This window comes from Siniperca chuatsi, linkage group LG6 (assembly GCF_020085105.1).
Source record: "Siniperca chuatsi isolate FFG_IHB_CAS linkage group LG6, ASM2008510v1, whole genome shotgun sequence".
In the NCBI taxonomy this organism is placed as follows: Eukaryota; Metazoa; Chordata; class Actinopteri; order Centrarchiformes; family Sinipercidae; genus Siniperca; species Siniperca chuatsi.
Window position 1 is genome coordinate 14,988,136 of NC_058047.1, and position 24,253 is coordinate 15,012,388.

The 24,253-nt window shown below is 41.1% G+C and overlaps 1 protein-coding gene across 50 annotated transcripts in view; it reads left to right on the forward strand.

Annotated features, from left to right (window-relative positions):
• The window catches only part of adgrl2a (adhesion G protein-coupled receptor L2a), a 93,752-nt gene that overhangs the window by 59,011 nt on the left and 10,488 nt on the right, over positions 1 to 24,253 (forward strand). For 42 of the 50 annotated variants that reach the window (XM_044201144.1, XM_044201145.1, XM_044201146.1 and 39 more), the window contains 12 exons: positions 9,764 to 10,063; positions 10,802 to 10,905; positions 11,573 to 11,758; positions 12,368 to 12,406; positions 14,386 to 14,569; positions 15,325 to 15,447; positions 15,979 to 16,184; positions 16,831 to 17,007; positions 17,950 to 18,156; positions 18,925 to 19,145; positions 19,782 to 19,848; positions 23,705 to 23,796. In XM_044201144.1, coding sequence (XP_044057079.1) covers positions 9,764 to 10,063; positions 10,802 to 10,905; positions 11,573 to 11,758; positions 12,368 to 12,406; positions 14,386 to 14,569; positions 15,325 to 15,447; positions 15,979 to 16,184; positions 16,831 to 17,007; positions 17,950 to 18,156; positions 18,925 to 19,145; positions 19,782 to 19,848; positions 23,705 to 23,796 — 1,906 coding nt within the window. The remainder of the gene's footprint in view (positions 1 to 9,763; positions 10,064 to 10,801; positions 10,906 to 11,572; positions 11,759 to 12,367; positions 12,407 to 14,385; positions 14,570 to 15,324; positions 15,448 to 15,978; positions 16,185 to 16,830; positions 17,008 to 17,949; positions 18,157 to 18,924; positions 19,146 to 19,781; positions 19,849 to 23,704; positions 23,797 to 24,253) is intronic. The other 8 variants (XM_044201133.1, XM_044201168.1, XM_044201171.1 and 5 more) reach the window with 1 other exon arrangement.

Consider the following 24,253-nt stretch of genomic DNA (forward strand, 5'->3'; position numbering starts at 1 on the left):
GAGGGATCAATCATCCAGGGTCGCATCAGCAGCGTATGTTTTTAATTTAGCTGTCAAGAGCTGAGGGGAGGCTAGCCTAGGCCTGCGATAGTCTTTACACTGTGAATATAATAACAGTAATTATCCTAATCCCCTCCACACCAAGAATCCTAAATCCACATAATGCTCAATGCAGTCAGTGATGAGCCACAGAGGTCAAGCAACTTTTCTACAGATTATCCAAGAGCTCAATATTTATTATATGTGTTTGCTCGTCCACTTTTGGATTGATAGGACATGGGCTAGGGCAGCTAAATTGGGTTCAGCTAGTGGAACAGCATCAATCTAGCCAAACCAACGCTTTACTGTAACAAAGAATGTAGCCCAGGTTGGAAAGCAAAATTAATATGCAGAGGGAGCCTTGAGTAGAATACTGCAACAATCAGATGAAAAAATATCTATATTTTTATTTTTCCAACTCTGAATAACATGTTTGAAGTTTCTCCACTGCCAATAAGACAGATACTAAGGGATTTTTTTAAATTAAGTATTTGCTTATTACAAGCACATTTAGAGTTAGAATTGATGAATATGCTACAGTCAAAAGGTGTGTCCTTATTTTAGTCATGTCCAAAACATAATGTCACACACCGATACAGAGAATTCAAATGAGCTAATTTTAAGCAGTGCCTTGCATTTGCAGACAGCTGCTGTAAACGTGGTCATAATATCACCTGTTCTGCTATCTAATAAAAATAAATTGGAGCATGTCTTTACATGCCATGATGTGTTTATATACAGTAAACTGATTATGAAGCAGTCAAGCAACAGCCTCCACAACAGCCTTTATTTTCAGCTTAGCTGTTATGGATTCTTGAAATAAGCTGTGTATAGTCAGGCTGCACGCTCAATTGATTTATTCATTTTCTGAATGGACATTGATTACTGATAGAGAAATCAAAGGCTTTAACAGGATCCTCCCTGAAATCAACTCCTTTACAGTTATTTGTGTTGTGCACCTGTGTGTGTGTGTGTGTGTGTGTGAGAAACATACTTAGTGCTTTTCCACATACAAGTCAGAACTTACAAGCACCCAAAGCAACCCACTTCCTTTCCTGTAGATTATGTTTAGAAGCACATACTACATGATATATTGTTTTTGCTCCTCAGGGCTTCTGTATTCACACATCTTTATTTTAATGTCAACGAGGACTCTGTTCTCTCCTCTTGACAAATGAGACAGGAGCCTGGCCCTGCCACTGACTAATGTATGTTGAGTTGCAGTCGATGAGTGCAGGGAGAATGGTCCAGGATGATCATCAAGATGTCAATAAACTTGTCCTCCCACATGGCTGATGTTGACACATAAATGATGGCACTTTTTTCTGGCTGTCACTGGATGGCCTCTCTGTGATATCTTGATGCTTGTTTCAGTGCCTGCTTCGCTAGGCACTGAAATAAGCTATCAGGATGCTTTTGTGGTGTTAAAAGTTGAAGGTAGATGTGTTTCAAGCAGCGCCAAAGAATGTTCTTTGGTGCTGCTCAAATCATCCCAAGCACATGTGAAAGCTTAGCACATGCAGAAAGCATTTATATAGCAGAGCATGGCTAATAATTAATGTAGATGCTACTGCATTAATTGTTTGACTTATTTCTTCAAAAACAAAAAACAGATTTTTCTTCTTCAAGAGAATTTCAAAGCATGTAGAAAGAATTAGTCAATGCAGGGGGTGAGGTTGATACTATATGCATTTGCCACTGTAGACTGCACGTCCTACTCCCTCTTTTCCCGGTATTTAAAGTGCACAAACAACTCTGTCACATGATTTGCTTCGTCATGGAATGCAGTCACATCGAAGTGATGTTGAGACCCTGCATGGCAGACAGTTGGGTTCTTGTCAAGTCCAATAACGTTGCTCGTGTCGAGGCAAGATCATCTCTTGTAGGATTATGGGGGAGTGGATGGGGTCACATCCAACAAGCGGCTCCACTGGAAGTGGACATTAAATGGGTCAGTAAGTCCCTCTCTTGGCTTTGACCAGCAGCGCCATAATCCACTCATTTAACCATGGCTCCATGCCTATTTTCCTTTTTGCATATAGGAGCTCATAAAAAGGCATATTCCTATGTCGCATCTTGTAACTAAGATGATTAAATTGATTTAAATGAGGTATTCCCAGAGAAAACTCATTATGCACCCATTTCTAAGGACCGTTTATTCATGCCAAGCTCTGATATGTGGCCTCAAACCACTGAATAAGCATATCAAAAGCTATTTTTTAGTAGAAGTATGCACAAACAGACTCTCTTCACTGCCTCAATGGGACACAGGTGAGCCTCGGAAACCTTTTATTTATCCCTTGTCGTAAAATTGATTCTGAATCACTTCCGTATAAAAGCCCCCGGCGCTGCAGTTAACACCCACACAATTCAAGACCTCCTCTTTAATTGTTCAAATGTCAATACATTTGCATACAGTTTCAATCTTTGCTGCACCCTCAAATTATGCATTTGCAAGTGGGGATAGTAAGGAAGAGAATGACCCAATTTGTTTGAAATTATGGCTCACAGACGTGACTTGCCAATTAGCTTACAAAACTCTGCATGTGGTCAAAACAATGCCCTGTAGTTTGTGTGTTATGAAAGTGCTTTACAATGCAAAAATGCTCAGCTATTACAGATGCTAGTGAGTCATATGCATTAACAGTCACCCCAGAGAGCCCACCTCTTATAGTCTGATGAATATACAGCTCTCTAATAAGCACCACTATGATTCATTCCTGTCTTCTGCAGTGCTTACATAGAGGTCAGCTTGTGCATGGCATCATTTAGAGAGAAAGCAGGGAAAACAGAGAGACTTAGCGACCCCCCCCCATCAGCTGCCCAAGTGGACAGAGTGATGCGAAGGGAGAGGATATCGATGTGGAAAATCACCCTTTTTTTTGTTTTTTGGTCCTCCTGTCATATTCTCATTCTCATTTATTTCTGTCTGCTTCCATCTTATTGTCTCTCTTATTTAATCTCTTTCATCTCTCTGTTGGGTTCAGTCTTGCTGTTTCTGTCTGTCTTTCTTTCTTTTGCTCGCCCTCCCTCTTTCATTTTTCTTTTACCCTTCTTCTGCTTGTAGACTCCCATTGTTCTTCTTACTCCTCCTCCTCCATGATCATCTATGAACTGTGCCCTACATCTGGATATTTGCATTTCTGTGCATGCATGTCTACACATATATGCGTCTGTTTGGCTTCTCTCCTGAAGGCAGGCTAAAGCCTTGTTCAGACTGTTCACATCATGCCCAATGAGAGCAGTGCACACTAAATGACAGGATTTAAGTAAATCCTTAGCTGTGCCTTCTGGGAAACTGTACACACAACAACAGGACAAAGACGTCCATCATGCACATGGAGATCAGGGATCACACACTACACAGTTTTGTCATTCATAAATATTTATCCACCGAAGGAAACAGTTTATAACAGTGTTTAGATTTAAGTGACATTATTCCGTTGAAAAAACAATTCATGAAACTTATTTTGCCTAAGTTGTGATTGCACACATTTTGATTGATCCAGACTTTTTGCCAAGTGAGGCTGGGAACTGCTAAACTGCTATTGATGGAACTACCTATTTAAGTGAAAGTTGTTGTTATAAGCAACTTATTTCTGGTTCTTTCTCACGTTCTTTCCTGTCGACCTGAACTCCTGTTGGTTGTCAGGATCACACCAATGTTGACTGACTACACAAGCCCGGCCAGCCAGGACCAGACCAAGTCAAACACCTCACTGTACACAATAATCTGCAGAAAACAGCCCAGACACTGTGTAAAACAATCTGCTAAAGGCACCTGTAGCCTTAACCCTGTGTGTTGGTAGCAGTGACAGGTTAATTTAACAAGCTCCTTATTTTGTTTCAGAATTTTGCTTACTGATAATGTTTTGAGCTGTATTCTGTGTAAACTGGGAAGAATTTCTGGGATGTTAGGGCACTTATTCCTCCCATGTAGCTTTTTTTAACCACTGTTTTATGACATACTGTGGCGTTATTCTGTCTACATCGTGACCCACTGGTCTCATTCTTGATTACGATGTAGAGGTGAATTTAACTGGGGCGATAAAAGGGGGAAAATCCTACGATGGGGGATTTATAGTCTTGTTCACAATGTCTCTGATATTACATCCTGGGATAATACCTAACCATCCAGTGTCTGGTGGCAGTAGGCTATTCAGCACATGAGGTCAGGAGGTCACCTGTTCCCTGTTCATGAAATCTGATCATGATCGCAGCCGCTCCTCCAGCACTGAACTTTGTGAGACATGAGGGCCAGTTGTCGCCAGAGAAGGAAGAACATTTCACCTCTTATCCAAAAACACACTTCAAGATAATGTTTTCTCATATTCCTAGCCAGTCACTTCTCCTGGAATGTTTTAGTTCAGACTGATGTTAAACGACTGTATGCAGTGTATGGCTTGTGTGCTGACAGCATACAAGTATGTGGGCAACAGCAAACCCGGGGTTATGATTTAGAATGTCACAAAGAGTTGTTTTACATAAAAGAGAGAGGAGGGTGGTGTGATTATGGTTACACTGAGCCCTATAGCCAAGGGGATCCACAGTCTCTTGTTTGATTACAGTCTGACTGTGAAACAAGGCGTATTAAAAGAATTATTACTCAGACATCACAATGGTCCCCCATCACTCCCTGACACACGCCTTTGAGGAGATTTATTTCACACAGGCCTGATTATTGTGTCTATATGTGTCTGTGTTTCTCAAATCGGGTTTGCGTGTTACACAGCTGTGTTAATGTGTGCGTGTGCTTGCATGGTTATGTATGTGCTTCTGTTTGGAAGTGTATCTGCATGTGTGTGTATATGAACACCTTTAAAATAGACACCCTCCTGTGTGCACGGCATTCAATATCAGTCTGCTCGGCACACTTAGAGTTAATGCTTGAAATTTGAGGCACGTACAGTACAGAGAAAGCTGCAAGGAGAAAAAGAAAGCTGGCTGTAGTCTAGCAGCTGCTATGTCTGTTCTCTATACTTTGGTGTCATTTCATGTGTGAGAGTGTATATGAGTGTGTACATGTGTATATAAGCGTGTGTGTGTGTGTGTGTGTGTGTGTGTGTGTGTGTGTGTGTGTGTGTAGGAGTGCATTTTGCCAGCCTGTGTCCGTATAAATCAATGCGCTTGTATTGTGAGAAAGAGAAATATTGGAGACAGCAGTAAATAACATAATCCAGCTATTAGGTTTTGTTCAATAAAACATGGACGTATACTGTACACACCCTCACAAGGACATGACTCATGGGAAATTATACGAATTTCACTCAGCTTTCTTCATATTTACTGCTGATACACAAGCAATCATGCGTCGTGTTCCCCTCCACAGCTACAAATGCAGCGCAGAGTGAAAGACGTGTAATCCAATTTCCTTTGTGTATTATTGTTATTATTGGTAGATATCAAAATGCATCACAAATGTATTATAAATCATCACACTATTTCATACACAAGAACAGCTCCATTTCCATATGAACTTAGAAGCAATGGTGCATCTTGAGAGGACTGACTGAAATGCATGTTTGAAACAGATACTTTATTTGTTCACAGTTCAACACCTTATTTCAATTAACCTACGCTCTGAGCCGAATTATTTGAAATCTGATGGGTTATTAATTTCTTTTCCATCCACTAGATTCTCTTGGTCCCCTCACAAAGACTGAGCGTGGTGCCCTTCTGATGGCAGAAACAGACTTTGAATTGTTTGAGGTTCCACTGACTTGTTAACTTCTGCTGTTCATCTTCCATTAGGAGGTGATTACCACCCAGGAGCCACATTTCACAGTGTACAAAAGACATGATTCTTTTACCTTAGCAAGGAGTAAGTCTCCCACAAGATGGGAACAAAGAGGTAAATCTCCTAAACAGCTTTGCTTCACATCATCATGAGATTATTCCATAGCAGAGCAGGGGATAGAGGAGGGGACGAGTGAGATCTAATGATTCTTTTAACTTTTTATGTGGCAAATTAGCTGAAACAAATGCTAAATGTGTGTTCCCTTACCATTTTCCCCCTCCTTTGCAAGATAAACAGCACCTGGTAATGTGTATGAAACATTACCCTGATGAACAACCATGCGGTGCCTACTGAAAGTGAAGCCATTAAACATAATATAAAAGACACACACGCTGTCGGTTTTCATTTGTCACCCCGGCATGACTAGAGTCCTGGTAAAGTCTCATCTGTACTTCGTGTGTGTGTGTGTGTGTGTGTGTGGGTGTGGGTGTTGTGTGTGTTCCTGAGTGCTTGCATGTATGCATATGCTCTGACAACACTCAGCAAGCCGTGCTCCTCTTGTCTTTTCCTCTCCTGGATTACCATCACATTGTCTGTCATCAATCCCAGACCTATAACCCCAGCGGTAATAACAGACCCACTGAGATACATTCAAGTGCAACAATGTGTGGGCGTCGAATCACACAAAGAGGTTATGAATAAGTCTGACTATTGAAGGTACTTTGGAGAATATCACTCTATGCGCTCACACTCTATGACAGCTAATTGAAGGTTCCCCTTGGGCTGAGTGCAGCAGAGACATAATAATCAAGGATCTTGTCCTGGTTTCACTATATAGCCCAAACGTAGGATTTGCTTCTTTTGTCATAATCAAAAGAAGATTGCACAGGGAAGGTATTCAGTGGTGTCGGGCATGTGTTGCCACAGTGGAAAGCAGAAATTTGGTCCATGTTATGAATCACAAAAGGTATGGAAAAGGCTGCTACAGCACAGAACAGATCAATACCCATCCCTCACAGTGACTGCTTATAAACTTATCCACTTAGACATCTCTGTGAAGAAGTGACTACCTGAGAGGAGTGTGTATTTTAATACCTATGGGTTAATTCCTCCCAGCTTTCATTGGATCAAATTAAAACAAGCTATGGCATAAAGGTAATAAGATTATTGTGTTGCTGGCAGGATTACTGGCTGACACGCTATGTACACAGGAACAGCAGTGGTCAGAGGCTGCATTGTTTATGCACGAATCTCCCTGGGAAGTGTAGCCTTCATTCACATTAACCTCTTTTTCACACATGAGAGAGGATTAGTTTGCATCATAAACATGAAACAGGATTATTTTATTTCATAATATCTCTTGTTAATGAAGCTCTTTAATGTACAGTTGTATTCTGTGATGGTGCACACTGAAAACAACAATTTTTAGCAATGCCAGCACAGCTTTTCTGTCCCGTGCAGCACAGATATTGGCTCAGCAAATCCACCCCACACCCCTTAGGCAAAGCTAAAGCTATCCAGTTTGCTATGGGGCTATCCCTCTCCAATGGAACGAGCCAAGAGAGTCAAACCCATTAGATGGTATTAACCAAGTCTAACATTAATTACCCTCACAGTTTTACTGCTGATAGCAGGTAGCAACGAAAAACGGGGAGGAAAAAAAACTTCAAAGAGATGTGTACAAACTGTACATATTGTAACTAGAGCACGGAGCTCAACATCCCAGCGAGCCATGACAAGCAGCCCTCTTGAGTGAGGGGTGTAGACAAGATACAGTTGTTAGTTGACATGCTAAAGGAATGTGCTTGGATTACAGCAGATGCCTTTTTGATTTATTGGCCGTGGTTGCGAGCCTTTTATCTTAAATCATGCTGCCGAACAGCGATTCATTTTCATTTTATTTCTGTCTGGATTCTAAACTCCCCACCCATGGAGGCTGGGATCTTATCATTATCATCTTTCATACTTTGGAAATGAGAAACCTATAAAGGGCCCCACAGTTTCTTGGGAATCTTCGGGAAGTTTGCCAAGCAACCCTGACCCAGATGTTTAAAAAGAAACAACGATAATAATTTACACACTCACATTCATTTTCTTTAAACAGAGCTGCAGCATTACATGCTGTAGTGTGTAAACCAAAAATTTGCAAAGGGTTTTTTTTGTGACTATTGCTTTCACCTCTGTGAGTCAAGAAAAAACAAGGGATATAGCAATAAAAGGGTATTGGTGCAGAATAGAGACAGGCATTTCTCCCAGCCAGCTAAATGCTAGTGCTGAAAGGACACTAAGCACAGGTTGTCTCTCAACCGCTGTGACAGGCCGTGCAGACGAGAATTTCACTGTGTTGAGTAAAAGGATACAGGTAGGGGAGGAGGGACAAGAGAAGAGGAGGCTAAGGTGAAGCCAGCCAGCCAAATCTGCCTTCAGCTCAGTGTCAAAACAGCCAGTCAGCTATGTACACCTTCATGTCACCTGCTTGTGTGTGCATGTGTGTGTTTGTGTGTATGGAGTTCTATACCTCCATCACCAGAAGGGAGCACACACAGTCATCTCCTCTGGTCAATAGAGCCTAATTCGCTACTGGTAGCAGCCAGCCTCAAAGACGATTTCCCTTCAGCTCAACTGTGCTGAAGCCTCTCCTCCAATCCACTGGAAGACAGAAACTGTCTTCTCGTTCTCCAACTTGGCCCCATTGTTTCTGAATTTTCCTGTCATCGTCTTCTATGTGTGCCTCTATCCATCCTCTGACTCCCTTCTCCCTTTGACTCGCTCTGTCGCTACGATGTTTTCACTACTGGTTGTACTACTGAGAACGAATGTACTCAGCTCAGGTAGTGTAACAGCACCTCTTCACATTATCTGCATGCTCTACAGGCAGCCTAATGGAGGAAATCAAAGTACTCAAATGCGATTCGATTCAGTATGCACATTGCATTCCAATCAGAGCTCCTTTGATTGATAGCTTATCCTTTTAAATTCAACCAACAAATACTTATTCGGGGGGGGGGTCATGCTTTCTTTTTGTACTTGGAGATGTGGAGCAGATTTATATCAAATAGTTAGTGTTTATCAACATTTCATCTATGAAACTCCCTTATGTTCGACTTTTATGAAATGTAATTACAGTGCTACTCACACTTCTCTAGTGTATCACATGAAAAATGTCTTCATAGTTTTTCCTTAGTGGCTCATGTTAAATGTAAGGAGTGCACTATTTTCTCCTTTCCCGGGACTGAAATATATTGTTTTTGCCTGAGGCATTGCATGAGTTACTGCACACCTGCTTTATCAGAGTATGAGTTGTAGCTAGAAACAACTGTAAAATGAATGTTCAGGCACCATGGCTACACATACAGGTTCTGTGTTGCCGTAGTGAAATTTAATCAGCCATGCCACAAAATCTCCCAGGCAAGAATGATTGCCAGGCAGGAGGATGTTACTGTAATTATTGTCTTGTTCACTGCAGACTGAGTGCCTTGGATAAGCCATAGTCAACGGGAAGGCAAATACGCTTGTTGCACAAAGCACTTAGCAGCAATTTACACAACAGGATACTTGGATGTATAAGCATTACAGTGTTGAACATGTTGAGGGAAAAAAATTAGGAATGTTGCTTACAGGAGGCACTGTTAAGGTTTAGTGGTACATGAGGGCATCTGCGCACCAGTAGGTCAAGATTTGAATACCTGCCAAAATATTCTTAGCAAAATAATTGATATAGTCCACATTATGTGCCTCAGGAGTGACACACTAATGAGCTGACCTCACACTGTAGCCACAGATCAAACTACCATTTGGTTTTTATTTTTAGATTTTTGTCCACTGTGCTGCATCATGCTTTCATAAAGACTGATAAATATGTGTCCCAGTGAGAATCAAACACCATACATCATGGAAGCGATAATGTTTTGCCCACTGGGCTGCACACCATCACATAACCGTGCTCCACCTAAACATAATGCCTCTGTAACCTCTGTCTCTTCACAGCTCCACCACTGTCAGAAGTCACCACATCCCCTCAGCCTCAGAGAACTACAACCACCACCACCACAACAACCACAGTGCACTGGGGTGTGGCCAACACTACCACCACAACAGGGCTCAAGGAGGGCAGCAGGGGAGCGCCCAAGCCGCCTCCTGTGATTCCACAAACTACTTCCCCTCCACCCCTCGAGTCCTTCCCTTTACCTCAGCGCTTCTGCGAGGCCACCGAGAAAAGAGACATAATGTGGCCTCAGACCCAGAGGGGCATGCTCGTGGAGCGACCTTGCCCCAAGGGAACACGAGGTAAACAGGGCTCCCTCTCACCTCAGGGCCTTGTGCTTACTGCTTTCAATATGACCTGAGGCGTCCCAATAGAACATCCCTGAGTTTGTTAGATTTGTCTGATATTCTTGCATACACAGATCTTTTTAATGGCGTTAGGTTTTGACTGTGTCATTCCAGGTCGAAACATGATTTAGCAATCTGTAACGGTTGTGTTGCAGAGGAGCAGGCTCAGCTGTTTCTCCTGCAGCTTACGTGGAGACGTGCATCCCTCGTTGGGTTGTGTGTGAAATCATGTTAGCGCTCCGAGTTCATCAGACACAGGGCTAATTAGGACAGGGCAAAAAATAGTTAGCACTTTGTAGCAAAAACAGGAGCAAGCTGTTGAAAATATTTTCAGAAAAATAATTCTGCAGAAACAAAATTGGTGACTTTACATGTTTGGAGTTTACTGTATCCAACAATTTCTGTTTAATTTGTCCTTTGACAGAATTCAACAGCTTACCAGACTAGCACAGTGAAAAAACTAAATATACTCCAGAGCTAATATTTCTGTGTGCACACACAAGCAGACATTCTCTGGCTTCAGATTTGTATAAAACCTATGAATTTGCATGTTTGTACATTTCTTGTTTGTGTGCAGTTTCCTCTTTTTATCTGTATCCTTGTCCTATGTTGTCCTGTAAAGGACTTCATGGGAAAATACATTTGATTTGACTTGATTGAACTTGACTATTCTGTTCTTGTTTTCCCTGTCAGGCACAGCCTCTTATTTATGTGTCCTTTCCACTGGGGCCTGGCACCCAAAGGGCCCTGATCTCAGCAACTGTACCTCCCACTGGGTCAACCAAGTAGCCCAAAAGGTTTGTATGAGCTCTGCCTGTTTTCCTTCTAAGTGGAATGTGTTTCTTAAAAACATAGGGTGTAGACAAAATAATGTAAACACGTCCTTGTAAAGGATTTCAACACTGATGTAACTTAATCACAGTTACAAAGATGGCAGCAAAACTGTGTCAGATTATCTTGAAAGCTGCATTTGTCAGCTGTAAAACAGGTCTGGAAATGAGGACAAAAAACTGCAAAAGTGAAGGCTGCAAAGGCTTACAGTATATGTTAAGGACAATTATGACAGACAAACTGCATCAGCGATATGACAGGCATGAACTGTATATATTAGTATACATGTAATAATATTACCAATTGACGTGCCTTTAAATTAGTAGGAATCATTACATTTGCCTCCAAGTTAAATGCCTTTTACATGAAATGTTAACAATATTTTCTCTACCCTCTGCATAATGTATGCTGTAGATGTAATAGCAGATATAGCAAGCAGTTCTCTGCGTACCTATTATTTTACTGCCACCGTGGCAGCTCCTACGTGAAGAAAACATTAAATCCTCTTTTCATAACTGGCATTTCAAAGACTCATTCAAGTGTGACTTGATGTCAGAAACAGGGCTGGAAAGAACCCTCCAAGTCTGTCTTCTTGCATTCTTGCGAACATTATTCACTCTCTCCCCCCTGCAGATCCGCAGCGGTGAAAATGCAGCAAACTTGGCCAACGAGTTAGCCAAGCACACGAAAGGCCCCATCTTTGCCGGGGATGTCAGCTCCTCTGTGCGCCTGATGGAGCAGCTGGTGGACATCCTGGATGCTCAGCTGCAGGAGCTCAGACCCAGCGAGAAGGATTCTGCAGGGCGGAGCTTCAACAAGGTAACCACATCCACCAGAAAAAATCCTCAAACAAAAATGCCTCTCTTGCTGCATCAGTCTTCACTGACAAGTTAATACTTTTAAATGACAAATACGGAAGGGGATACAGTGCTTCCCAGAATAATACAGTAATATATACAGTAATTGTTATTGTTTATCACATGCATTCTTTCTCTTTCTTTTCAAGTTCAGCAAAGCTGTGAGACAGACAAAACAAAAACAAAAAAGTTATGCTATTTTAGACTCTTTACTGACATGTAGCAGAGATCTGTATTCATGGCAGTATTTGTACTTTTGTGGTAATGGCCATAATTTGGCTCTGCCAAGAGTGATACTTCTATGTGTCAGGAGGCTTTGAGAGGAAAATACAGCATGTCATGAATGTGAGCTAAAGCACTTTTACTCCAACCTCCAGGTAAGCAGGACAGCAGCACAGGAAACAGTGTGGCAGGCAATGGGGAGTGGCTGGATCAGTCATTCAGTAGTTACTTTGTATATCGACCACTCAGTCAGGGCCTTTTTTCTACAAAGCCTTTTACTCAAGCTCATGAACTTGCAAATTATGTGTCTCTATTTTTTATCTGTTCTTTTTCTTTTCTAATAAAAAAGCTTCAAAAACGAGAAAGGACATGCAGGGCATACATGAAGGTACTGAAGCAATGCTTCTGCCCACTCTGCTTGCTGCCGTCCCTTACTCTATTCCTGTGCTACTGTATATGCCCCAGCCCCAGTTCAGCAGCATGTACCCTCTGCACTGTCATGTAATCCCTCCTCCCTGTGCTTCCTGCTTCTTTGAGTAACTGCCTTACACACAATTGTACCCAAAGTGCTTTCTAAGTCAAAGAGAAGTCAATCTCCAATTCCCGAGGTGGCTTCTTTACATGGATGTGTATGTGTCTCTGTGTTTTTCCCTCTCTATGCATTGACAGCGATGGTGTATTTTGTTTTTCATTCTCTTTTTCCCGATTGTATGTTTTAAGTGTTTAGTCAAGATTGCACGTCTGGATGCATAACACCATGACTCAGGCAAACATCCTGTTCTTACATTCCTCTCATTATTCATTTGCTGAAGGATTTGCTGCTTTGTTGCAATTTCTGCTTTTATATGAGAGCTGCCTTCAATATAAAACACTCCTGAATATTGCATCAAACACAGTTCACTTGTGATTTATTCAAACCTTTTTTCAAGGACCATAACCTGACCTTTCGCCGCATGTTAAGTAAAGATTGTGGCTCTTGTTTCACAAGGACATAAGTTTTCGGTCATAGAAGTCATTTGTTTCATAAATTAAAGGTGCAAATCTTCAGCTCTTTCTGGTTAATAGGGTTAGCCAGGTCAAACAATTTTTTCCCTTTTTCCTTGAATGCTATCAGGTTGGGTTCATACATCAAAGTATTTTGGCCATATATATCTCTCAACCATTAGGGAGATCTGTGTCCTCCACCTGCCACCAAAGTCACCCCCCTCAATTCAGATCTCTCCTTTGGGAGAGTATTAAAATGGATCGAGCTAATTAGCCATTCAATGGCCATGCGCCCGTAAAAAGAAAGGCAGGAAAGGGAAAAAAATACATGTATGTAGTCACACCAACCTCCCTAAAAATGTCACATCATCATTTTGGTTTTTAATGTTACAACATGTAGATTTGAAGTCAAATTTAGTGACAGTGTTAGAGAGGTAGTGTCGATGTAAATGACAGCATTTATTTGACTAATGACAGCCTGAGAGGATCTGGGACAGCAATCGTCGAGTCAGCGGTATCTGACATCTGCCATACTTGATGCAACATCAGTATAGCTGCCCTCCACCCTTCCCACCAGCCGTCACTGGCATTGATTACCTGATTAGACACATTGATTTGATTATTTCCTGAAGAAAACCCAGCATCGTCTGGATGCTACGCCCAATTTACTCGCTGTCTGTCCTGAGCTGTTCAGAAAGTGGGAGGCTGGAAAAATGTTTGCATGAAGGATACAGTTCAATTAAACACTTTTAACATATCATACTTTGTTTTGTTTTACACACATTTCCTTGTTCTTTTTTAGTGCTTTTTGCAGGGTGACTTAATGACTTTTTTTGCACTTGAGTACAAGTTGACTGCAGGTCAAAGTTAAAGAAAAAGAAAGTTTCTACATGCTGAACGCTGAACTTTTGCAATTAGAGAATTTTAATTGAGGACAGCTTTTGGTTTCATCCGACCATCTCTTAATATCCTGCTACTGGACCTGATAGGCTCAACACACTGTGACCCTAAGTGTCCGCCCTGATGCACCGTCCTTGAAAAAGAAACCATCTCCAATGATACTCTTGTTTTCCCTCCCTCTTCAGTTTCTCCTTCATATTCAATACATTTGCAAAAATTATGTATTTCTTATTCAGTAAATATCTGTAATTAACTGATCTCGTCATATCTACAATCAAAAAAATAAATGTCCTTTCAGCTTCTTTTTTTTCCCATCACGTTCATTTTAATCCTTACAGATGTGATGCTTCAGCACACCATTTCATCCATTTCATTTCAGTGTCTGCATGTTACTGCTTATGCTTGCAAATATACATTTTTACCAGTTACTCAAGTATCTTTGTTTTTGTTTGTGTGCGTATTTGTTTGTCTGGTTTGACACAGGCCATTGTGGACACAGTAGATAACCTACTGCGACCAGAGGCCTTGAAGTCCTGGCAAGACATGAACAGCACGGAGCAAACACACGCAGCCACCATGTTACTAGATACTTTGGAGGAAGGGGCCTTTGTCCTTGCCGACAACCTCATGGAACCTGCCATTGTCAAAGTTCCTGCAGACAATATAAGTAAGTAAAACAAGAGTTTGTGGTAAGCAAATGACAAGTGTTCTCGATTGATGTGAGCTCAGTTAATTTGATTACTTTCAATTCATTGAGAGAGTAACTCTTGTGATAGGAAAACAAGGCCACCACATAAAAAAGGACTTTGTTTTCATAATAAGCCTTTAAACCTCGGGGGAACAGAAAAACAACGCATATTAGGTTTAACGAGTCACTTACTGACAAAGTGATGAATATCAGACAATTAAATAGACTGGATTCTCTGATTGCACACAGTTTATAAATGTATGCGTCTAGACCTTGTAACTCTATACATTAATGTGAACATTAGCCTGCTGTGGAGTCAGAAAACGTACGTTGTTTATCCACAGCCTCCTCCTCCTTCTCTCATTTTCTTCTGCTGTTAGACCATATAAGGAAGGCTTCTCCTTAGTTGTTTTTTTTTCTCTGCAGTGTTGTTTTATTCATATTAGTAAGAGTCTCACTGGGCTGAAATGATCACTTTGTGATTGACGTTTTTATTGTGTAGCTCAGTGTCATCAAGATTTAGTGTTTGAGTCGTTGATATGTCCTTTGGTCTGTGCCAACATTTCAGCTTGTGTAGAAATGTCAGGAAGAAAGCTTTGGCTTTTGGTATTCTCTGCTGTTTCATTTTAATGCCCTTGGGTCTAAGTCAAACAGTCTGAAATGACCAATATCTCATCCTCTTGTCCTTTCATCTTTCTTCTCTAACCCGTCCTCTGCCTTTCTGCACATGGCAGTCCTGGATGTGTATGTACTCAGCACGGATGGCCAGGTCCAGGATTTTAAATTTCCACAATCCAGCAAGGACGGTATCTCAATCCAGCTGTCAGCCAACACTGTCAAGCTCAACAGTCGGAATGGTAAGCTCTCTTAAACATACCAAAATAAGTAATTAAGTAAGCAACTAAAGTTATTTAGTATAGCACCTTTCACAGAGCAAGGTCGCAAAGTGCTTCAACAGAAAGAGTGAGAACCTTGGTTAAGATAGTTCTGTGTCTCTAAGAGCAATGAAGTGCTTATTCAATGTGTGAGAAACTGGGAAATGTATGCATGTGTGTTTGATTTCTGTGAAAAAGCGAAGAGTCTGTCTGTATTAGTGTAGGAGCACAACAAAGGTTTTTATTAGTCCTGTGATTTTGGCTGAAAAATTTAACTTTTAAAAGCTTTCTGTCTCCATCTCTCACTCATCTTTCTCTCATTCTTGCCGTTCCTTTGTTGAATATTTTCAATTGAATTACATTGAAATAAACTGAAATTTAGTGATTAAATGTTATTAGTCGTCTTTTTGTGCATATTTTGTCACCACAGTTATTACATTGTCTAAATTCTCCAGGAAGCTTGATTTTTTTTTTCTCTTCCGCTGATGTCTGTCTACATCTTTCGCTCCACAGGAGTTGCCAAGCTGGTTTTTGTGCTCTACAAAAATCTGAGCCAGTTCCTCAGCGCAGAAAATGCCACCATCAAGATGGCCAACGAGGCTTACGGCCGCAACGTGTCAGTGGCCGTCAACTCCGACATAATCGCTGCCTCAATCAACAAAGAGTCCAGCCGTGTATTCATTAATGACCCGGTGATTTTTACCCTGAAGCACAGTAATGTGAGTCTCCCTGCTGGAGTGAATGGAGAGGTCATATTAAAAAACACCAGGAGGGAACATCCAGAGTAGACAGAGATCTGCAATTTGAATTGTAAATGTCTGGCTAGGTCAGTTGGCAGTTTATTTAAGTCACTGAACATCAAATTAAAGGAGTCTTTAGAACCTAAGTGAATTCTTAATGAAAACTAATTCTTTAATCAACATTGGGATATAAATGATACCCATTTTCTTTTATAGTGGGGGAAATTAACTCCTAGATTAGCCGTACAATCTAGGATGAAATTACTGGAGCACCAATTATCTTTCGTCTTTTAAAGTTGTCACTAGAGTTCCCAGAGGGCCATGCGGGACTCCATTCTTTATCAGAGAAATTGTGCAATTCCAAAGACATGCCGTCAAACAATTATGCTTCTCTGTTATTAAGGCCTCATATACCCAGCTATGCTTGATTTGGCAAGCATGTGCCAAATGAGATACAACATATGAATTGCTTCATAAGAGCTGTGAAGTGAAAAATCCTTATCCATATCAGTGCAGAAAAATACTTTGTATGAGTAGGGGGTAAATGGCCTCTGTGTTCTACATGTACTTCAATTTCAGGCAGTCAATTATTTGGACACTTAACCATATCTCTTGTTATCTGCAGATGACAGCAGACTACTTCAATGCCAATTGCTCCTTTTGGAATTACTCTGAGAGGAGTATGATGGGCTACTGGTCCACCCAAGGCTGCAAACTCCTGGACTCCAATAAAACACACACCACCTGCTCCTGCAGTCATCTCACCAACTTTGCCATCCTCATGGCTCACCGTGAAATCTCAGTATGTCACACTGATTTGTTATATCTACCTCTGTCTTTTCTTTCAAATTCACCTGTAGTATTTTAGACTTTTTTTCTATTTCATAAGCAAACACCAAACATTCTTGTTACTAGGTTTAAATAGCAATCTTTCAAGATTACAGTGATCACAGCGAGGTTCAGAGAGAAGTCGTGCATACTCTTGTTTGCTGTGTATGCAGTCACTCTACTGCTTTCTTCATTAGCAGTTTAATTTTGTAAAACCCTGTTTTACACACATCACATTATCTGCTAGAGCCATTTCCTAAACATTACAAAACCCTACCAAATCCTACCATTTACAAAAAGGTCCTACAAAAAAGTGTGCACACTTCATTAAAATGTAAAGACTTAAAGTAACGTTCTGTAGCTCAATAGTTCCCAATACTAATGATTCCCTAAAATTAAGCAATGTCTACTTTTGACCCTCCATCACAGAAAATGGCCTCCGTATAAACATGAGTTGAAAACAGTGATTTTTGCTCCTCTGGCCTTTTATTTTGAAGGATTTTTAAAGGCCTGAAGAGGTGAAAATATCGAGTACTTCACAAGAAAACAAATTTGAGAAAAAGTCAAAATAAAATCAACAAATTCTGTTTATTTTATTCTGACTTTTTCTCAAATTTTTTTGTGTAAGAGAAATATGTTATTTTTTATCACTTTAATTGTCTCGTGGCTCCCTCAGATATCTATATATCTATATAGATATATAGATATATAGTGGCCAATATTACTTTCCCCAGTTGTTCTTAATCACTCATTAAATATAATATATAAAGGAAGTTTAGTGTTTCTAATTAGGTCACATGATTTGAGGCATAAAATGTTTCAAACATTAATCACAGAACTGAAAGAAAAGCATGTTCTTTTCTTTCTTTTCACAAACATATTTTGTAATTCGCCATTTATCTTTTATTTCTTCCAGGGTATCGTCCTGCATGGGCCAATTCTGAGGGTCATCACTTGCGTTGGGATCGTGGTGTCCCTCATCTGCCTCACCATCAGCATCTTCACCTTCTGCTTCTTCCGGGGCCTTCAGAGTGATCGCAACACCATCCACAAGAACTTGTGCATCAATCTCTTCATCGCAGAGTTAATATTCCTAATTGGTATTGATATGACGGAACCCACGGTAAGCCGGAACGATTGCACCCTATTGATTTGGTTTTGATATATTCCCTCTCAATTTATCTCCTCACACCCCCAAAACAAAACAAAAGACCCTTTCAGAAGGAAATGGATGAGACTTTAAGCATTGTTTGTTTTTAGTCTTCTGTGCTTGTCCCTGACATGACATGAGTGGGACAGCACCATTAATATAGATTACTAAAGGGCCATGTCTTCCACTTGACAGGTCTTTTTTCCTCTTTCACTTAAAGCCACAGTTGCCATGGCTGAGCCTGTATCCATACCATTTTTCACTTCTTTTCACCTACATTTTCTCTTCGATCTCTTTTCCTGCATACAACGGTGAATCAAAGCTTCAAATGCTGAGCTGGATGATTAAATCTACTAACTCTAACCTTACAATACGAATGCCATTTAAATTTCTACTGTGCTGATGGAAAGTTAAACCTGTGCATAGTCAGAGCCCATGTGGTGAATGAATATTCATTACCTTTTTTCATCAGTTTCGCTGATATGTGTTTCACTGAATGGGTGAGGCCGCAGCGCTGAATGTCGTCTTTTCAGTGGGTTTTAATAAAAAAAGGGGAATATGATATACAATTTTCAATAAAGAAAGTGCTATGCAGATCCCTCTTGTCATGTTTAAATCATTTTTGTAAGTTAATCTAAAAAAATCCCCATTTTATGGAAATTGATTGTATTGTTTAGTCTTGTTTTTCCTTGAATACTTATTATTATTTGATTGTCTAAATCACTTATTGTTTTGACTCAGATTGGATGCTCCATCATTGCGGGTATCCTTCACTTCTTCTTCCTGGCTTCCTTCTCCTGGATGTGTCTTGAGGGGGTCCAGCTGTACCTCATGCTTGTGGAGGTCTTTGAGAGCGAATACTCCCGTAAAAAGTACTACTACGTGTCTGGTTACCTCTTCCCTGCCATCGTGGTCGGTGTCTCCGCAGCTATTGACTACAGGAGCTACGGGACAGAGAAAGCGTAAGTGCAGCTTTCTGAACAAATCCCTGGAAATGCACAACATACACGCTGGATGCTACACTGTGTGTGCTTACCTGCTGTGTCTGTATGTGGCAGCTTTTGAAAAGAAAATCTAGTCATCATTTTTGCCAGCGCCTTATGTGCATCCCTGGAGACCAAAACACCAAAACATTTGCGCTCCTTATGCCAGGGATGGGCAGCTGTTCAATTTTTTATGTCATTTGAAAGTGGCTGACAGACTCAACACTGTGGTTTCAGGGGGGCCGCAGCTACATTAATGCCTTTCTGCTTAAAGACCCTCCTGTGACCTCTTGTTTGTAAATGCTCTCTTAAAGAGAAGAGCACTGTGCAGAAAAAGCCTTTTACGTAGATTAATGGCCATATATCAGCTAAGACCCAGTGATCAAGAGGGGCTACTTGGGGTCTTCCCTCTGTTTAGTATTAACAGTATTAATGTTCAACCTGTGAAAGGAGTGATTGAAAGTTAAATATTGACAAGAAATTACACACTCAGCCCAAGTAACCAAAGATGTTTTTCTTTCCATTATTATTTGGCTACAGGAGCATGAAGACAAGGCTGATATTGTTTTTGTCGTGTGTACTGCCCCAAGTAAAGCGTGCGTTTCTTTGTCATAGGTGCTGGCTACGTGTGGATAATCATTTCATATGGAGTTTTATAGGACCTGTCACCTTTATCATCATGGTAAGCTGTTTTTATTTTTCTTTGAATACTGAGACTGACAGAGTGAGGAAGGGACTAAGAGGGTGAGATGAAAGAGACGAAGGAGAGAGATAAAGGAAGTGAGATGGCTGAAGTGAAGGAAAAGTCAGCCAGATTTTTGCTCCTCACTCTCTTCGGTGATGACAGGTTAATTTTTCACCAAAGACAGATTTCAAGGCATCCAACAATTCTCTCTGCCTCTCACCACCTGACAAGGATCAAGATTTGATAGTGTAGTTTAACCTCGCATTCATACAACTCCAATGAAATCTCACATTATAGACATCACCAAATGGCCTTAAAGTTCTACTTTTTATGATGAAGGAATAGAAAAAGATTAAAAATGGCCTCAAGGTGTGCATTTTGCAGCACGTGCTGTAACTGTAAGATGCCATTGTTAGATTTTATAGCTCCTTTTTTCCTCCTCTGCATCAGCCTCCTTGTGTGTCTGTCTGCCTTTAGTAAATAGCAGATGACAGCAAAGGGGGGAAGGAGAAACGCAAGTCACCTCTCTGTTTGGTCAAGGACCGTCAGGGTGAAGGACATATAGCATATTATAATGACATATGTCCCATTGAGGCATGCAATTATTTACTGGTCATGACATTATTATCTCCCGCTCCATCAGAGAGGCTCAGAAGAATGAGACCTTAGGGAGTCTTACCTCCCTGCGCCAAAAAAAAAAAATAGCAGGTGATATTCCTCCGATATATCCTCCACACCATGTATTGCTTTGCCCTCGTGCACACCAAGGGATGAGGAAGCTCTGCAAACTTGTCTTGCTGCTGTGCAGGGAGGACGGGTTGTATTTGTTCAGTATCCAGCATAATGGTTGGTACTGTATCTACAGATGCAGTGACCTCTGTTGAACATCAAACTGACACTTAAAATATACTGGGGAGAGGGGGCACCCATGTCAAATTCCAGTGAGTCTCTGCAAACTATTGGCAGCCCACTAGGAGCTTTCCGAGTAAAGATATAGTGCAGCTCTTTGTCTGTGTGGTAACAGAATAAATAAAAGACACATCTGCTCACTAGACTGCATTTCACAGTGTTCTCAAAGAGAGACATCTGAACTCGATGTAGCATTTAAAAATGGAAGAAGGGCACAGAAGACCTGACGAAGGTCTGTGTCTGATTGAAATGTCTTTGAGTAAATGGTGAAATGCCTGTTCCTTTTTTGTTTTCATTGATTTTTTCTTCTTTTTTTGTCTCAGCACCTGCTTTAAATGTGTGAGCTTATAATTGGGGAAAAGCTAACATTGTATTAAAACAAATATACATTTCTCCCTGTCTCAGCAAATGCTCCGTCAGCCACACAGGAATATGTTTCCTTTCCTTAAATTGGGCCCTCATTGTTGCTTCTATCATGATTTGCATGAAAAATGCATCTGCAGTGGAAATGATGATCAGGATCCCGGTGGTGATGACCGGAGAGATAGAATCATGACCCTGTGAGGAGCTAATGTATTGTAGCAGGGCTAGTGTGTGACGGGAATGAGGTTTTGCAGTACTGGCTCTGGCATTGCACACTGCTCCTCTGATACTGTGCAACAATTGACTCAAAAAGACAAAGTACTGTGGAAAGGGGCATCTCAGGGGAGCATGCAGGAGCAAGGTTTGTCTACACCATCCGTGACCCTGGTTTCTCTACAAATTGGCTTTGTCCTTGTCAATGAGGGAGAAGGAGAGGAGGAGTAGAGGCACATGAACAAGAGATCCCTATGTCTGGATCCCTACCCACCACCCAAGCCATGTTTGTGCCAAATAACATTGGTTTTGACCTAGGGTGGTCATGCTTTTTTCTCATCCTTTTGTTTCTCCTCCTTCTTTTCTTGCTTTTCCTGTTTGTTTTTATTTTTCCTCCTGGCTGAAACAGGCTCAAAATTCTGACTGAAAACAAACGCCGGTGGAAGGCATTTAGATCCTTGTTCTTAGGCAGAGGTTACTCTGTCTCTGGGCACAGGGGGTATTAGCTCCATAAAAGGGGAACACAGAAGTAATGAGTGGTGGGGGGATCCATTAGTATGCTTGAGATGGCTTCAACACAAGGCCTCTTGGATCATGACACGTCGCAAGCAGTTCTTATCATCTGGACAGCTCCATCTGCACCTTTAATATTTTATCCCCAGCAGTTCATTTGGAGTTCAGTGTGTACACACACAGTCCACTTCAGAAAGAGCTTTCTCTTCAGTCCCAGTGTGGCGAGGTGCTTCTGCATGGCTTGCAGTGATGATTCAGAGAGACAGAGTGAAGGATAGGGGCAAGGCAGCTCCGCTTTAGCAAAGGGGGATCCCCCCCAGGAAGGACTGCGAAAGCATGTCAGTGGGGGTGGGAACATGTGCCGTGCTGCTAGGTTACTTTAAAGTACTGTGTCCCTCTCCTCTGTCTCATTGGATCCATGTCACCACTCCAGGCTGTGTGAAAGGGTTTTTCAAAAGTCCTCGCCCTCCTGTCGCTCCCCCCACCCCCTCCCCCACTGCCTGACTCATGCAGGCGGCTGATAGAAATAATGGCTGATAACTGCGAAACAAAACATAGTCTCAGTGCCATGATATAAAAGAAGGTTCACGATTCAGGATTTTTTTTCTCTATTTTTTTTTTTTTTTTTCCCAGTTGTCCCTCTCTTTTACTGCCTGGGTTATTGTGAGCGCCTCCATGAGTTGATTGCATGTGGAGGGTTGATGTATTGATCACAGACCGGTCTTTTGATAGCAGTGTGCGCCAGAACACGTAGAATTTCTGTTCAAGAGTGAATGGCTGTGGTCTGACTCCAGCTCACAAAGGTCATACATTTATTTCATGCCGTCACACTGGCAATGCTTCTCCATTGTTGTCTTGCCAATTTGTATGTTGTATTTTTGTTACTCACATGCCAGTGATACAGTAGCTTACATGTAAGCTTACATATATTTGTCTGCTGTATTTTTGTAGTTCTCTGATCCTTTGATATGATATATTGGAGACACACATTTAAATTTTTCTTTTTTAGATATTCCTTGACATTATTTATACATGCCTGGCTTGCAGTGCAAACACAGTCTAGTTCCTCTGCTGTGAGTGCATGTACATGCTGTGTCAGGGACTAGTTTGCCCCAGAATAAATGTTTTTGAAGTAAATTATTTGGAGCGGCTCCTTGCTGGCCTATCCAGCCTTTGTGTCTCTAAATCACGGTATTGATTTTTAAGGTGCTGAATAAATGCGCTCAGAAACACAGCACATAGTATCCTTGTCTCAACCTGATATGTGCCACAGGCTCCCCTAAGATTTAATACATTAAAACAAGCAAGCAAACGCCGTCTCCCTCATTTTCTTTCTCTCTCTTTTGCCTCTCATCTGCCCACATACAAGTATCGAACAAAATATACCATGTTCCCTCAAGCCTTTTGTAGCTGGTTATACATTATAATATTTCACTATGTGCATAAAATGATATGCAGTTGTTTTGTACAACACGAGGGTCTCTTATTTCTCCTGCTACTTTTCATTCCCTTCTGACTTTGCCAGACTGCTGCTGTGTGGCTGTTCCTTTCTTTCTTTCTTTCTTTCTTTCTTTCTTTCTTTCTTTCTTTCTTTCTTTTTTTAGTGCGATGGATTTTAATGCATTTCCATGCTCTTATTGATATAGAATGACACTAAATTTGGCGCCAGTCGGCCCGTCTGAGCCCGGCTGGAAGGATAGATGTTTATTGGATTAGTCTGTGGACATGCAGATATTTGAAGGCTCTCCTCTTTTAATACTTACAGACAAATTAACAGGGTTTTTTTCTCTCTGTCTGCTGTATCTTGAGTCATACATCTTCATGTATTAACACTGCCATTACTCTGTTTTGACAGCTCAATCTCATCTTCCTGGTCATCACAATGTACAAAATGGTGAAGCACTCTACCACCCTGAAACCAGACTCTAGCCGACTGGAGAATATAAAGTAAGTAAAGGGTCATATGCGGAACCCCTGCATTCTCCTGCTTATTAGCAATGTAAAACTTGTGCTATTCTGCCACTAACCCCGGGAAAACTAAGGCTCTTTTACTCTTGAGGTAATGATATATTTTTTTTACTTAATAATGTTTCATGGGAAAATGCATTACCTCCCCTACCTCCAAGCCAAGTTTCAGTACTGAACTAACAAGTGACATTAGAATATAAGAATATATTTATTTATTTTTTGAAAGGATCCAGATAAGATGGAACATTTACCAGAAGAATTCATTATTTTGAATCTAGAGATTTCAAATGTTACACAGTTTTTCACTGAGACTTTTGGCATGACTTAGCTGTCATGATGACTACGCAGACTTTGTGAGTCGTCTTTTCTTCCTTTGTTGTTTTACTCCAAGCCACTCGCCGCAGAATTGCACTGGCATGACACGCATCACTCTAAG